This window comes from Chiloscyllium plagiosum, unplaced genomic scaffold (assembly GCF_037043375.1).
Source record: "Chiloscyllium plagiosum isolate Xiang-an unplaced genomic scaffold, Cpla_swu_hap1 HiC_scaffold_23, whole genome shotgun sequence".
Classification (NCBI taxonomy): Eukaryota; Metazoa; Chordata; class Chondrichthyes; order Orectolobiformes; family Hemiscylliidae; genus Chiloscyllium; species Chiloscyllium plagiosum.
This window is the reverse complement of record NW_028270161.1, coordinates 25408600-25423294: the sequence shown is the minus strand read 5'-3', so window position 1 is coordinate 25423294 and position 14695 is coordinate 25408600. Positions and strand designations below refer to the sequence as shown.

The 14695-nt window shown below is 40.9% G+C and overlaps 1 protein-coding gene across 2 annotated transcripts in view; it reads right to left on the bottom strand.

Annotated features, from left to right (window-relative positions):
- Positions 1 to 14695, bottom strand: part of sbf1 (SET binding factor 1) — a 200780-nt gene that overhangs the window by 36195 nt on the left and 149890 nt on the right. For both annotated transcript variants that reach the window (XM_087999478.1, XM_087999479.1), the window contains exons 24-29: positions 14395 to 14570; positions 12985 to 13121; positions 12062 to 12266; positions 7258 to 7454; positions 5135 to 5269; positions 4376 to 4471 (exon numbers count right to left, since the gene is read on the bottom strand). In XM_087999478.1, the coding sequence (XP_087855604.1) occupies positions 4376 to 4471; positions 5135 to 5269; positions 7258 to 7454; positions 12062 to 12266; positions 12985 to 13121; positions 14395 to 14570 (946 nt within the window). The remainder of the gene's footprint in view (positions 1 to 4375; positions 4472 to 5134; positions 5270 to 7257; positions 7455 to 12061; positions 12267 to 12984; positions 13122 to 14394; positions 14571 to 14695) is intronic.

The window sequence follows — 14695 nt, the reverse complement described above, 5'->3', positions numbered from 1 at the left end:
ACACTTGGGATTGCTTTTAAAAAAAAGAAATAAGGATTTGATATGGTATTGCATTAGCAACACACAAATAGCTGAAAAATACAAGGTTCATTGAAGAAATGGGATATAGATAGCAGAGTTGTCCCTAGCAATATTAAGGGAACTTTCAAAGCTCAGGTTGATTGTCTTGGTGGGTTAACTGGAGGTGGAATTGCCTGGCAAAAATAATTGAGGTGGTAGCTCAGTACTTGGGTTTAGCCTTAGCAGAAATACAAGAGAAATCAGGTACCCAGCAGACTGAATCCTTAGGATGGTCAAAGCAGCTTTATTCAGGGGAGAGAATGAAAAAACTAGAGATAACAGAAAGATAAGGAAAGAGAAGAGAAGGAGGACGGAAGTGGAGACATCCTCGCAGATCTGGGAATGAAGAATTGATGACTATTCATCAAATACCTTAAGGAGACAATTTGTGTAGCACATGAAATTCCCATGGACAAGAAGGAACACAGAAAATGTAGGCATCAATAAACAGGTATTTTGCATGGCCAAGACTTCATGAAAACATAGCGCAGTTCTGTAAACCAGCCTTGGTTGGAGGGAAACGTCAGAAGGTTATAAAATGACACCTTTGATATCCATGCCAGTTTTAGAAGAATCATTTAATTGAATATTAGTAGAGTGAGTAGGACCATTACCAAAAATGAAAGCAGAATAACAATATATCCTTACAATACGGATATGAAAATCAGTTTTCCAGAAGCTATTCTTTTGAGGATAATTACAACTAGGCTGCTAGTGGAAACGTTACTGTAGTTTTTTTTAGCTCAAAACCGTGTGGGCGGCACGGTGGCACAGTGGTTAGCACTGCTGCCTCACAGCGCCAGAGACCTGGGTTCAATTCCCGACACAGGCGACTGACTGTGTGGAGTTTGCACATTCTCCCCGTGTCTGCGTGGGTTTCCTCCGGGTGCTCCGGTTTCCTCCCACAATCCAAAAATGTGCGAGTCAGGTGAATTGGCCATGCTAAATTGCCCGTAGTGTTAGGTTAAAGGGGTAAATGTAAGGGTATGGGTGGGTTGCGCTTCGGCGGGTCGGTGTGGACTTGTTGGGCCGAAGGGCCTGTTTCCACACTGTAAGTAATCTAATCTAATCTAATCTAAACTACTAATTGAGATACAATCTAATCAGGATTCTAACTTGTTAGCTAAAGTTTTCTAAGAGATTAACAGATTGGGTAGAAAACAAATGTGTATCATGTACAAACAGAGGGAGCTTTGGTGAGATCCCATCAGACTCTCAAAACCATGATTAAGGTGTACTGTCATGAATGCTGACTGAGTTAGGGCAAAGAATGGGGTGTTTTACTATTTGCTACCAGAGATTCCTCAAATGAATCTTCTGGATTTAGTAAATTTTTTCATTTTGTTTAGAAAACAACTTATCTGATAAACATTCTTAGGAAAATGAATCAGTAATATCACAAACATTCTGAAAATGTGTTATCATAGGGAAGAGAATGAGGATGAACCGGTGTGTTTGGTAAGAAACCTGGAAAATGACATACAATAAGAGTGAGCTAGAAAGAGGTACACATTTCTCAAACCAACCCTCCTACAGTTTGATTGGCTAACAGCAATTTTGAGACTGGTAGACACTGTTCTTGAATTTAGAGAAAGGAGAATGAGAGAATCTTGTAAGACATTGTGGAAGTATACAGTAATTGTAGAGATATACTTGGATGCACAACGAGCCATGATATGGACTTGAAAGAGTCAGGATGTATAGAACAGCATCGTTGCTGGCTGAGCCGTGGAAAACAGGCTCAGGTTGAAACAGATTCAGAACATGGTGAACTTGATTGAACCAAGTTGAAGCAGCTGGAATTCACTGATAATGTTAGTTTCTAAACCGGAGTGATCAGATGGACTCTGTACAGGTTATTGAAACATAAAATGTCACACAGTTAGATTCCATGCTGGAAGCCTACATTAATAGAAACGACTGAGGCAGTGCCAATCCTAAGAGCGTTATTAAAGGTGCATTGACAAGAGCCAATAACATCAAGTGATAAAGAAAGATTCAAGTTTGTTACATCATTCAGTGATGCCATTCAGCTTAAAGAATGCCGTAGCCACAGAGGTTTATGAACCAAGTCATTTCTGATTTTCTAACTGCACAATGTATCTGAATGATATATAGTAGCACATGGGTACCTATTTAAGAAGTTATAGCAGTAGTATTAAATTTAGCCAAAAGTAAATTTGGATAAACAAGAGTAGCTGACTCAGGGCACTTTGTAGGAAAGGGACAAGTAGAAAAGGGAAGGCAATATCTCTAATAGAATTTCCTGTCATACAATCAGCTGCCTGGCACCCTGAAACCCACCATAGGCTGCTGGCCTGGCACCTTGAAAGCCATTACATTCTAGCACAAGGCATACCAAAACTTTCAAATGACTGGTCCAGGGCACATTTAACAAAACTGCAACCAATTTCAGGATACACAAATGGATACAGGGCACGCTGAAACCAATTACAATCAGAAACTGAGCACAGTGAAACCCACTACAGTCTGAGACCGAGCAGACTGAAGAATCACTGCAGTTTGGTCCAAAGCACGGTGAATCCTATTAGCCTGGTACCACGCACATTGAAAACTGACTACAGCGTGTTAGCAGAACACTGGCACTCAGATATACAAAATACAGTAACACACATTACCATCCAACACATACCATTCATATGCCCATCAATATTTCTCAAATCTATTAATGTGTTTGAAGAGGTACATAGTTACCCATCACAGTCCAGTATTGTATCACAGTGCATGGGTTCAATAAACCATTTCCCAGGGATTTAAAGGTATCACAATTATTCACTATCTATACAAGATAGCCCCAAAAGAATTGTTCTGATTGGTAAGATTTTAGCAAAAGTCTTAATCAGTTAACTTGTAAGCCTCATAGTAGAATGCCAGTGGTCAGAGAGCGTTAAGGAAAACCAGAGGAACATGCATTTGCCAAAGGGTGAAATTTATGTCACAAGAGAAATGTTCTGTACCATGGATTGGATTTTTTGTTTTTGGCTTTCATCACAATAAACAGAGCGACCTAGTATGAAGTTTTACACAAAATATGTGGATATCCTGATATAACTGTAAATTTTATGCAGCAACTTCATAAGGGAATGAACACCAGAGTCACAAAAGGAAGGACAAAGTGTCCAGCACATTCAGAGCAGAAATGACAGGAATTCAGAGTTCAGCTCATACTTAGAGACATGTAAAACTAATCAAAAGAGAGAAAAATAAAACTGGGATTATGGCCAGAAGAGTTTTATTTTTCATCACTGGTCAATGAAATTAAGCATTCTAATTCACCAAACAAATGCAAATTTCATTCTCCTCTCAGGCCTTTGGACATGAGTAGTAATGCTCAATGTTTGCATTGTAATCAAAATGCCTAAACCACCTAACATAGTACCATCATTGATATATTTGGTTTTTTACTTCTGAACCAGAGCTATGAAATGCAAAGAAGATACAGATGTCAGTGATATTGCAGGTCGCAAACTTAGACAAACTCCAATCGTCAAAGGATAGTCTTGTAACATAAGCCAGTATCAAAGTAAGCACTTTCTATAATTGCTACAGTGATAGTTAAGGCTCGACTTAAGGCAGGCACCAGTACAACATTGTTATAAAACATCCAATCTTTCTGCACTCAAGGTATGCTTGAAACAGGGACAAAGAATTTCAGTCGTGATGAAGGGCTTTTGCCCGAAACATCGATTTTCCTACTCCTCGGATGCTGCCTGACCTGCTGTGCTTTTCCAGCATCACTCTAATCTAGACTCTGATTTCCAGCATCTGCAGTCCTCACTTTTGCCTACAAAGAATTTCTGGACATGGTGGTTTCTACAGAGGCTGACGTCGACTTGTTGAACCAGGCACAGCCAATAGAAGAATTGGGGGATGGAATAAAGCAATCTTTCCATTCCCTTTCTTCTGGCATAGCACAGTAGGTGCAGTTACAATGAGCTTAAGGGTTTCCTTCTGTGTGTTAAATCACATGATTACATTCCATTATGTTCCCCAGTTAAAAATCCTTTTGTCCCATCACTCAGGTCTCCATTAGAGTCCCACGCTCTGTTGTGCAGTGGTCTGTCTGGCAAATGAACACAGGGCATCTGTTTGATTAGGCACAAAGCAGCACAAGTATAAGCACTGATAGTTCAGTCCAGCAGTTCCACTCACCCATTCTCCCACTGGAAAGAAATTTAAATAAAAGATATGGTTCAGAAATAATGAGTTTTGAAGGGAAAAGATCTTAAAGATAAATTACAAAGTTGCTCGTATTGATTGTATACATGCCATAGCAGTTCAGACTGATCCTCACCTCCACGACTGAAAGTGTTCGGTATTTCTTCCTTTCCACCCATCACCTGTTTCATCAGCACACCAATCTTTGGTTGCCTTTGCTTATCAGACGAGTCTACAGAATATAACAGGATACAGGTCATGCAAAGGTTCCCCGAATATAACAGACCATGGAACGTTATGACATTGGGAGAAGAATAGAAAGAAATTTCAAGATGCAACAGAGCTCAGAGCAGCGAACAGATAAAATGCAGATCAGCAGAGGGGGAGCTGGCTGACAACAGACCAGAAAAGATTAACCTACTTCCTAAGTGTCACCCTTCAAGCTGAGGAGCATGGAATGAACATATATTAAAATTCCACTCCCTTCCTCTGATGGTACTCAATACTCCAATGGTAGCTTAACCAAGGGATTTATACAATTGCTGTTGTACTCTGCCTTTCGATGATACAACTAAAGCCTCAGTTTACTTTTTCAAGAGCAAAGTGTTTACTTTGAAATATTTAAAGAACAAGAGGTATGGCCACAAGGTGAGTAAGAGGATTCTTGGCCATGGTCAGGATCAAAGGGCACAAAGCACGCAATTCAAAAGCCTCACCAAAATTAGAAACAGTTTAATAAGGTAAAATTACCAGTGCTGCATTGGTACTCTAAAAGTGACTTGCTACTCACCACAGAACTGGGTATCTTTTAACTCAAGGCCCACCAGGTACAAATACACAGACTTCAGATCTTTCGATTACTTGGTAAGAAAAATCTCTCAAACACACAACAAACCTGAGCTGTTCATGTGAGACGTGAATCCGCCCAGAGTGTTGCGACCACCTGTGTCTGCATAATGTGGCATGGAGTTTATGACTGCCTGGAAATACTTTTCTTGTGCTAAACTGGAGGAGTCCGAATGAGAAGGATCTGAAACAGAAAAATATATTTCTTGGTAAACGTTCCTTAATTACAGATGAATAGCAGCAGTTAACAGATTTGAATCATAGCTGCATTACTCAAAAACCAACCAAAACAAATGACAAAATCACAAATCAAAACCATCAGACCACACCACCTCAACCCTAAACCACCTAATGTAGTAACATTCCATGATCAGTTATATTCAGGGAACCTTTGCTTGACCCATATCCTGTTATATTCTGTAGACTCGTCTGATAAGCAACGGCAACCAAAGATTGGTGTAATGTAACAGGTGATGGATGGATTGGTCCACTGTATCACCAATCTTAGCATCCATGATGTGGCTTTATATCATCCAGGACTAAACAGACTAAAGACTGGTATCTTATCCAATTTCCAAACACCTATTCCTTTCACTGCCACAATCGCACTTCCCACAATCTGCAATGCTAACCACCTCACACTTAACATACACATCTTCAATGCCTATATCTGCCTGTAATCTGTAATACTCAGATTCTAGTTTACAATATCCAGTTTCACTGAGCCACTTCAGATAATACCTGCAGTTTATAATATTCACACTCCCTATGTCCACACATTAACACACTTCACTCCCACTGTTTACAGCCATTTAGTGCGTGTCATAGAGTCATGTAAGTTTACAGCATGGAAACAGGCCCTTTGGCCCAACTTGTCTATGCTGCCCAGTTATCACAATTAAACTAGTCCCACTTGCATGCATTTGGTTTATATTCCTCCATACCCATCCCAAATATACACCTGTCTAAATGTTTACTCAAGGACAAAATTGTACTCGTTTCCACCATTACCTCTGGAAGCCTGTTCCAGAGGCATATCATCCATCTTCTGCATGAAACAACAAATCCTCTGGATCCTTTTGTATCTCTCCTCTCTCACCTTAAACCTACAATCTCTAGTTTCAGACTCCCCTACTATGGGGAAAAGTTGTTGGCTTATCTATGCCTCTCATAATTTTATAGACGTCCTGTAGTATAGAGAAACAAGTTCCACCCTGTCCAGTCTCTTTTTATAACTCAAACCTTTCAGTCCAGGTAGGCTCCTAGTAATTTTTTTCTGCACTCTTTCTATTTAATAATATGCTTTCTACAGTAGGATGACCAGAACTCTATGCAGTACTCCAAACGTCTTGTACAGCTGCAACAAACTGTCCCAATTCCTAAACTCAACTCTGACCAATTAAAGCAAGGATGCCGAAAGTCCTTGTCACCATCTGTGACTCCATCTTCAATGAGCTATGAACCTGTACCCCAGATCTTTTGTTGTATAACACACTCTAGGGGCCTACCATTGACTGTGCAAGTTCTGCTCTTATTTGACCTACCAAAATGAAACACCTCACATTTATCCGAATTAAACTCCATCTGCCATTACTCAGCTACCTGGCCCAACTGATCAAGATCTCACTATATTCCCAAATAACCTTCTTCACTGTCCATTATACCAGCAATCTGTGCATCCATGATGTGGCCCTTGTTTGAGTTGAACCAAGGTGGACAAGATCAGAAGTCAGACAACGCCAGGTTATAGTCCAACAGGTCTATTCAAAATCTGCTAATCTTGGTATCATCAGCAAACTTACTAACCATACTTCCTAAATTCTCATTAAAATAATTTCTATAAATGAAAAATAGCAGTGAACTCAGCACACATACCCGCACCACATCACTGGTCACAGGTCTCCAGTTTGAAAAACCACCCTCAACCACCACCCACTGTCTTCTACCTTCAAGCCAATTTTGCATCCAATTGGCTGGCTCTCCCTAGATCCCATGCTTGTAAAAGGACTCACTAAAGTCTGTGTAGACAATGTCTATCACACTGCCCTCATCTACTTTCTTGGTTACCCCTTCAGCTTGTATCGCTCCCACAAATAATACTAGCTCAAAACATCTAACACCAGGGTTTGTAATGCTGAATTCCCCCCCTCTCACTGATATACTGGTTAGTACCTGCAGCTGGAGCATTCTGGGACTTGAAAATGCCAACGACACTCTTCCCATGCAGCCCAGCTGATCGCAGGAGCACAGCCTTTGTGCGTGAGTTCCGCCAACAGACAACAGGGAAGCGGTTCTGTCTGTAACACCGTGAGATGCGCTGCATTAAACTGTCCTGTATGGTCTGGGGGATAATTAGGAGGCTGGGGTAACTGTAATGAGAAAATACGAAGCCAATGATAAAAGCATTCTGCTGGCACCTCAACAGCCTGTGCCTTGTCACACACATTAATGCTATTATTGAGACACTGCCTTCAGGTTCAGCAACTTCCCACTTCTTCATACTGGGCCACAGATTAACTTGTGCATACAACTCTGTTTATGAGTGAATGCTGTGTTAATTACAGATAACATAGTGACTAATATTATGATAGTAACAGAATCCACATGTATTGAGACCAAGAATAGAGGAGGATCAGTCACACAAATGGGATACTCAACTGAATGCCTAATAATGGAAGAAGAATATGTAGGCAATACCATAAAATGATAAAAGACAGAACAAACAAGGGACATTTCAAGTACGAGGTAAATTAGCAATAAGAATTAATAGGGAAAGAAAACAGGATGAGAGGACCAGAATAGAACAGTGTGGAAGCAGGCCATTTGGCCCATCAAGTCCACACTGACCCTCCGAAGAGCATGTCATCCAGACCAACACCCTCAACCCTTTCAACCTATCCATGCAACCCTGCAATTCCCATGATTAACTCACCTAGCCTGCACATCCCTGGACACCATGGGCATCCACCTAACCTGAACATTTGGACTGTGGGAGGAAGCTGGAGCACCCAGAGGAAACCCACGTGGAGAACGTGCAAACTCCACATAGATGCCAGAGGGTGGAATCTAAGCCAGGTCCTTGGTGCTGTGAGGCAGCAGTGCTAACCACTGAGCCACTATGCCATCCATGCCGACTAGGAAAGGTAAACTAGGAAAATATTTTAAACACAGATGGAAAAGCCATAGGAAATATTTAAAAAGGTATTGGAGTTCTAAAGATAGATGTATGAAGAGATTCAAGGGAAAATTGTGCGCACAAACTAGAACAGTAAATATATTCTACAGATACAAACAGAAGAAAACGCAAGACAAATATAAGAACACAAAGGGTTGCGCAAGAGAAACTGAGAATATTAACACAAGGATCAAATAATTACTGCACCACTATACTTATGTGGAAGGTAAGGTGGTAATAAGATTAGAAGAAATTACAAAAGGTATAACATTTAGGATTGGAGACAGAGATAACTGATAAGCTGATCAAAAATAGGGACCCTGATCTGAATGGATTGCATCACTGCATGTTGAGGGTTAGGAAAAAGACCCCAGATAAACAATGACATGTTTATAAAAATTCCTGGAAATTTAACAGCTTTAGGGGCAAGTAGACAGCCATTAAAATTTCTATATTTAAAATGTTAGTCCTCAAAAGGGACCCGAGTGTATCCAGGAAACTATAATCCAGTTAACTTCACTAGTAGGAAAGATAGGAGGACTTTAATAGACAAAAACGCAGAAAACAAAAATGCAAACGTACTAAGTACAAATTATAAAAGAATTTTTAGAACAAAGAGAAAACGGAGATAATGTAGCTGATTTAAGTTTACAATTTCAGAAGGCTTTCAATAAAAAGGTACTGCGTAGCAGTTCGCTATCTATAACAGCAAGCAGGTTAGGGTTTAAGTCACAGAATAGATAGCATGGTGATTGTAAAGCAGAAACAAAGAATTTGAAGTTAGCTACTCATTCCAACGGCATTATGATGTCACAATCCTGTGCTCAATGCTCTGACCAATGAAGGCAAGCATGTCAAATGCCTTCTTCACTCACCTGTCTACTTCTGATGCCACTTTCAAGGAACTATGTTCTTGCACCCCTAGCTCTCTGTGTTTGACAACACAAGAGTCCTATATCCACCAGTTTTGGTGTTATCTGCACACATATTAACCATATCCCTGATATTCTCATCCAAATAGTTGATATAAAATGACAAACAACTGTGGACTCAGCACCGATCTTTGCGCTGGTCACAGGCCTCTAGAGTGAAAAACAACCCTCTATGAACACCCTCTGTCACCTACCATCAAGCCAATTTTATACCCATTTGGCTAGCTCTGCCTGGATCCCATGCGATTTAAGCTTACTAACCAGTCTACCATGCGGAACCTGGTCAAAGGCTTTGCTAAGGCCCATGTAGACAACGTCTGACACTCTGCCTTCATTTTCCTTGATAGTCACTTCTTCAAAATACTCAATCAAATTTGAGAGACACAATTTCCCACACATAAAGCCATATTGACTATCCCTAATCAATCTTTGTCTTTCCAAATGTGTATCGATCCGGTCTCTCAGAATACCCTCCAACAACTTGCCCACTGATGTTAGGCTCACCAGTCTATAGTCCCCTGGCTTTTCTTTGCTGCTTTTCTTAAATAACGGCACAATATTTGCCACCTTCCAGTTTTCCAGCATCTCACCTGTGGCTATCAATGATACAAATATCTTCCCTAACTTCCCATAATATTCTGGGATACATTTGATTAGGTCACAGTGATTTTTCTAACTTTATGCATTTAAAGACCTCCAGCTCCTTCTCTTCTGCAACATGTATTTTTGTTCAAGACGTCACTATTTATTTCCCCAAGTTCCGAGCTTCCATGTCTTTCTCCACAATAAATATAATTGTGAAATATTCGTTTAGAATCTCACCCATTTCCAGTGGTTCCACATACAGACTGAAGAAGGGCATGTGCCCGAAACGTCGAATCTTCTGTTCCCTAGATGCTGCCTGACCTGCTGTGCTGTTCCAGCAATAAAGTTTCAGCTTTGATCTCCAGCGTCTGCAGACCTCACTTTCTCCACATACAGACTGCCTTGCTGATCTTTAAGGGGCCCTATTCTCTCCCTAGTTACTCTTTTCCCTTTAATTTAAAACTTGTAGAATCTTTGGATTCTTTTTAGCAAATGCTTTATTCACTACCCGGTCAACTCCACTTTGAGGAAACTATTCACTTGCACCCCTCAGGTCTTTGCTTGATCAGACCCTACCGTTACCATTGCTACCAAAATGCAACACCTCACATTTGTCTAACTTAAACTCCATCTATCATTCTTCAGCCCATCAGTCAATCTGATCAAGATCCTGTTATACTCCAAAATAATCTTATTTATTGTCCAACACGTGACCTATTTTTGTGTCGTCCTCAGACTTGATAACCGTGCCTTCTATATTCACATGCAAATTAAAAAGCAGTGGATATAGAACACATTCTTGTGGCACACCACTGTTCACAGATATCTTAGACCTCTGGATTACTCTTGCAGCAACATTACCACAAGCCACCAACAGTCCCATAAACTTGTGTCTTGCTCCACTGTGGCATTAAACATTGTACAAAAATACACAAGCAAGGAAATAATCCAAGAGCCATCCCTCCAGTGTCCCAATTCTCCCTGAACCCCTACACACACTCGTCTCAGAACTCTAAATAAATCTCAGCACTTTGCCTCAACTATGTTGGCATACTTTCCAGGAATTCAGGGAGTAAAAAACAATTCAAAGTGTTCTAGAAATAACTGGACTGAGAAATCAAGAAATACAGGTTGAAGTATGTCAAGAACCTGAAGACAGCTGCAAAATAGAATCAGAAAAATATGTTGAAAACAAAGTACAGAAGGGTTAACAAAAAGATAAAAACAAAAACAGTTGTCACACTGAAAAAGACAATGCAGTAGTGGTGCAAATAGTTAGATATTTCATCGATTTCTCAATCTATCAATATTCAACCATGCTGAAAAACAAACAAGGAGAAATGTCAGAAACTTAAGTACTATTTAGAAATGAATACAGTTTCAAATATTTTAAAATCACCAAGGGGTGTTGCTGAAGCTTCAGGTAGAATAGGTTCCTGGTTGTGACACATAGAACATAGAACAATACAGCACAGAACAGGCCCTTCAGCCCACAATGTTGTGCCGAACATTTGTCCTAGCTTAAGCACCTATCCATGTACCTATCCAATTGCCGCTTAAAGGTCACCAATGATTCTGATTCTGCCACTCCCACAGGCAGCGCATTCCATGCCCCCACAACTCTCTGGGTAAAGAACCTACCCCTGACATCCTCCCTACACCTTCCACACCTTCTATCACAGAATTTGGAAGAAATTAGCATAATAACTGAGTCTTGTATGGATGTTTCTCAGTCACTGGATTTGAGCCAATAAAGGACTGGCAAAAGCAAATGCAGTTTCATACCAAATGGATGTCAATCTTATTTCTTATGCTAGGATATGTTTTGGAGTATTTTGACATCAGATGAGGAAACATTGAAAAGCAACCATTAAACATTTCTGCATTGCACTGAAACTAGAACTACAGGGCCTAGGTAAAGGGTGACAGGGGAAAGATTTAAAAGGCACCGAAGGGACAACTTTTTTCATGCAAAGGGTGGTGTGTATATGGAATGAGCTGCCAGAAAAAGTGGAGGAGACTGGTATAATTTCAATATTCATAAGACATCTCGCTGGGTATATGAATAGGCAGGGTTTAGAGAGTTATGGGCCAAGTGCTGGCAAATGGGACTAGATTAGTTTAGGATATCTGGTCAGCATGGACTGGTTGGACCCAAAAGTCTATTTCTGTGTTGTACATCTCTATGACTCTATTATTCATTCAAGGCAACTTAGAAATTGATTCGTCAAAATTATAATTCCTGAAAATGTCCAAACCTATTTGGGATTTTATGAAAACTCACCTCCTGCAAACACTGTACATGCGATTTACCGTAGTTATTCGGAATGGCTCATTCTTCGACCTGGTCAGACTATTACTCAATGTGCCCAAGCCCAGGCGTTGGTAGTCACGGCAACAAGCTCGCTCTACCATGTGGCTCATGGTAGATTTATCTGATCTAATGGTGGTAGAAAGTGTCAGTGCACTCTGCTCCAGCTCCTCTGAAACTACAAGCAGAAACAGTGTCAGGAGTGTCTGAAATCAGTGAGGAAGCAGATAAGTAGCTTCAATACAGATACATGGAGCACTGTAGCACCAACATGTAGGGTACATGGTGCGTGCTACATGGTCTGGGTTGACCCAAAGAATGCAGCATCGTCAGGAGGTCAGTGCAGTACTCCCTCCATACTGCCCCTCCTCTGACGAGGGGGAGCAACCTGGTGATTGAGACTTCCAAACAGTACAACACTCAAGCAAGAGACCTTTCCAACAGTCTAAGCTTCCAGCAGCAGAGACTTCCCAATAGTTTAGTACTCCTCGTGTACTGCAAATCCAAAGCTGCAATGCTCTCTTAGCACTGCACCTCCAAACAAAGCAGCAATCTTGCAGTACAGCTCCCCTTGACTATGCAGTGCTCCCTTAATGTACCTCCCCTAACACTCTCAGTGAAGCCCCTTTAGCAGTGAAACACTTATTTGGCCTTTCCCACCTCTCTACCCCCATCACTGATTGTGCAACATTCTGTTCCTAAAAAGAGCAGTGCGTTATCAGCCTATGTCTTCAGCAGTTTACTCGTCCTCAAACAGTCCCTCCAACACCTTACCATCTTCTCAGTATTGCACAGTACAGAATGTAGGACTCATGCGATGAGAAGCATCTTCACTCTCCACCAAAACACTATACACATTTCCTAAAATCTGGACCCAGTACAAACTGACTACATACCAGAGATTTGGTCCAGGCTGTCACCATGTGGGGGAGTGGTTCGCTGGTCCCAGGTCGGAGGTGTATATTTCTTTCTGGTCACATACTGTCGTCCAATTGTTTTCTTTGCATTCTTCATTATATTTTTTGACATGGTTCTGAACAATCAGAAAAACTTTTAACTTACAAGGTTGGATTTCTCCTGATTTTTAGTATTCAATTAACTGAAAATATTCTACAAATAGCAACGGTCTGATTCAAACTTCGAGCTTGTCCGACAGTCTCTGACCTTGCATGCTGTACCTAGTCAACATTGCTAGACCCAAGACAATGTACGTGCCAGGAATTATAGAAAGAGATTAATTAACACATATAACTGCTTCAGAAACCAGAAAAAAAACCACCTTAAGTTTCAAAACATATCAAGCATGGGAAAGCGCACAGTCAGTTCTTGAACAGTACACAGGCCCTGCACCATGGAGTTTAAGCCCTTTCCTTTGGGCTCAAACATCATGGAATTCAGGAGCCCCTCCTGTAATGGCACTGAGAGGCGTATTTAAATGCTTTTAGCCAACTAAATGTACATGTATTGTCCCATGGATAAACTAAGAATGGGAATTGTAAACTAGAGATCTTTTAGAATCAAGTATCAAATAGGTCAGTGAGCACAGAGATATTGGGCCGAAGACAGTTTTTGGATGAACAAAGGTTGAGGAAGAATGGAAATCAGAGCATAAGAATAGTTGTTTGAAGATAATAAGGTGCTAGCAGATGAACTACGGAGCACACGAATGAGCCAAGTGCAAGAGGACAAAAAGTGGGTGGGGACATGACAGTCGAAGGAGAACAAGGAGTAGGAAGCAGCTTTTTGTGGAGGGCATGGTGGAAGGGGCCAACTGTGCTTGGTGATGTGGAAGAGGCAATGACAGAGACTGGCGGCAGGAGAAGGTAGATCAAAGGCATGACATCGGAGGTTTGAAGGAGTTTATTTAGGAGCCGATATAGACATTTTTGGGTAGATGCGGCTGTTACAGAAGTGTTACCAGTACAGGCTTTTTTTTTGGGTGGGTGTTACCAACACAGAGGTTTTGGGGATAAAGAATAATACATTAAATTACTGGACTCCAAATTTGAGTTGAATTACACACCCATGCTCAGCTGCAGGATAGAAGGTGCAGGTTTTTCTCTATCCATGCTAAATACCACTCATCCTCACATGCCACCACAGGCAGGAACCCTGTTAGCAGGGGCTTGCCTGTGTCACGGAATGCTGAGCAAATGATGAGCTCTTCAATCTTTAGATGTCAATAATGTGAAATAAGAGCTGGTTATGATTTGGCGGCAGATCATATCAAAGCACATAGCACTGTTACTGAAAGCTACCCTTGTAGAGTTGGGCTCAATTATTTATAAATGCCTTCTCAAGCTCACCTCAGCGATGGATTCTTCTCCTTCTGTTTCGGCTCTACAATTTGCTTGAGTGACTGACCCACAGTGAACGCAAAGGTGCTATGTACATATTGTGGGTACCTCAACTTATGGATGTGTTTCCGAAATAATTCCACCATTTCAGATGCCACCTCTTCATCAAAAGCAATCTTTATCAACTGTTGAGGCACGAAAAGCAACAGGTCTTGAAATGAGAAACACATCGAAGGCAAAGGACACCCCAGTAAAGATACCTCTCATACAAATTACCGTTATGGTTTGAAAACATGTACAGTGAAGTGGT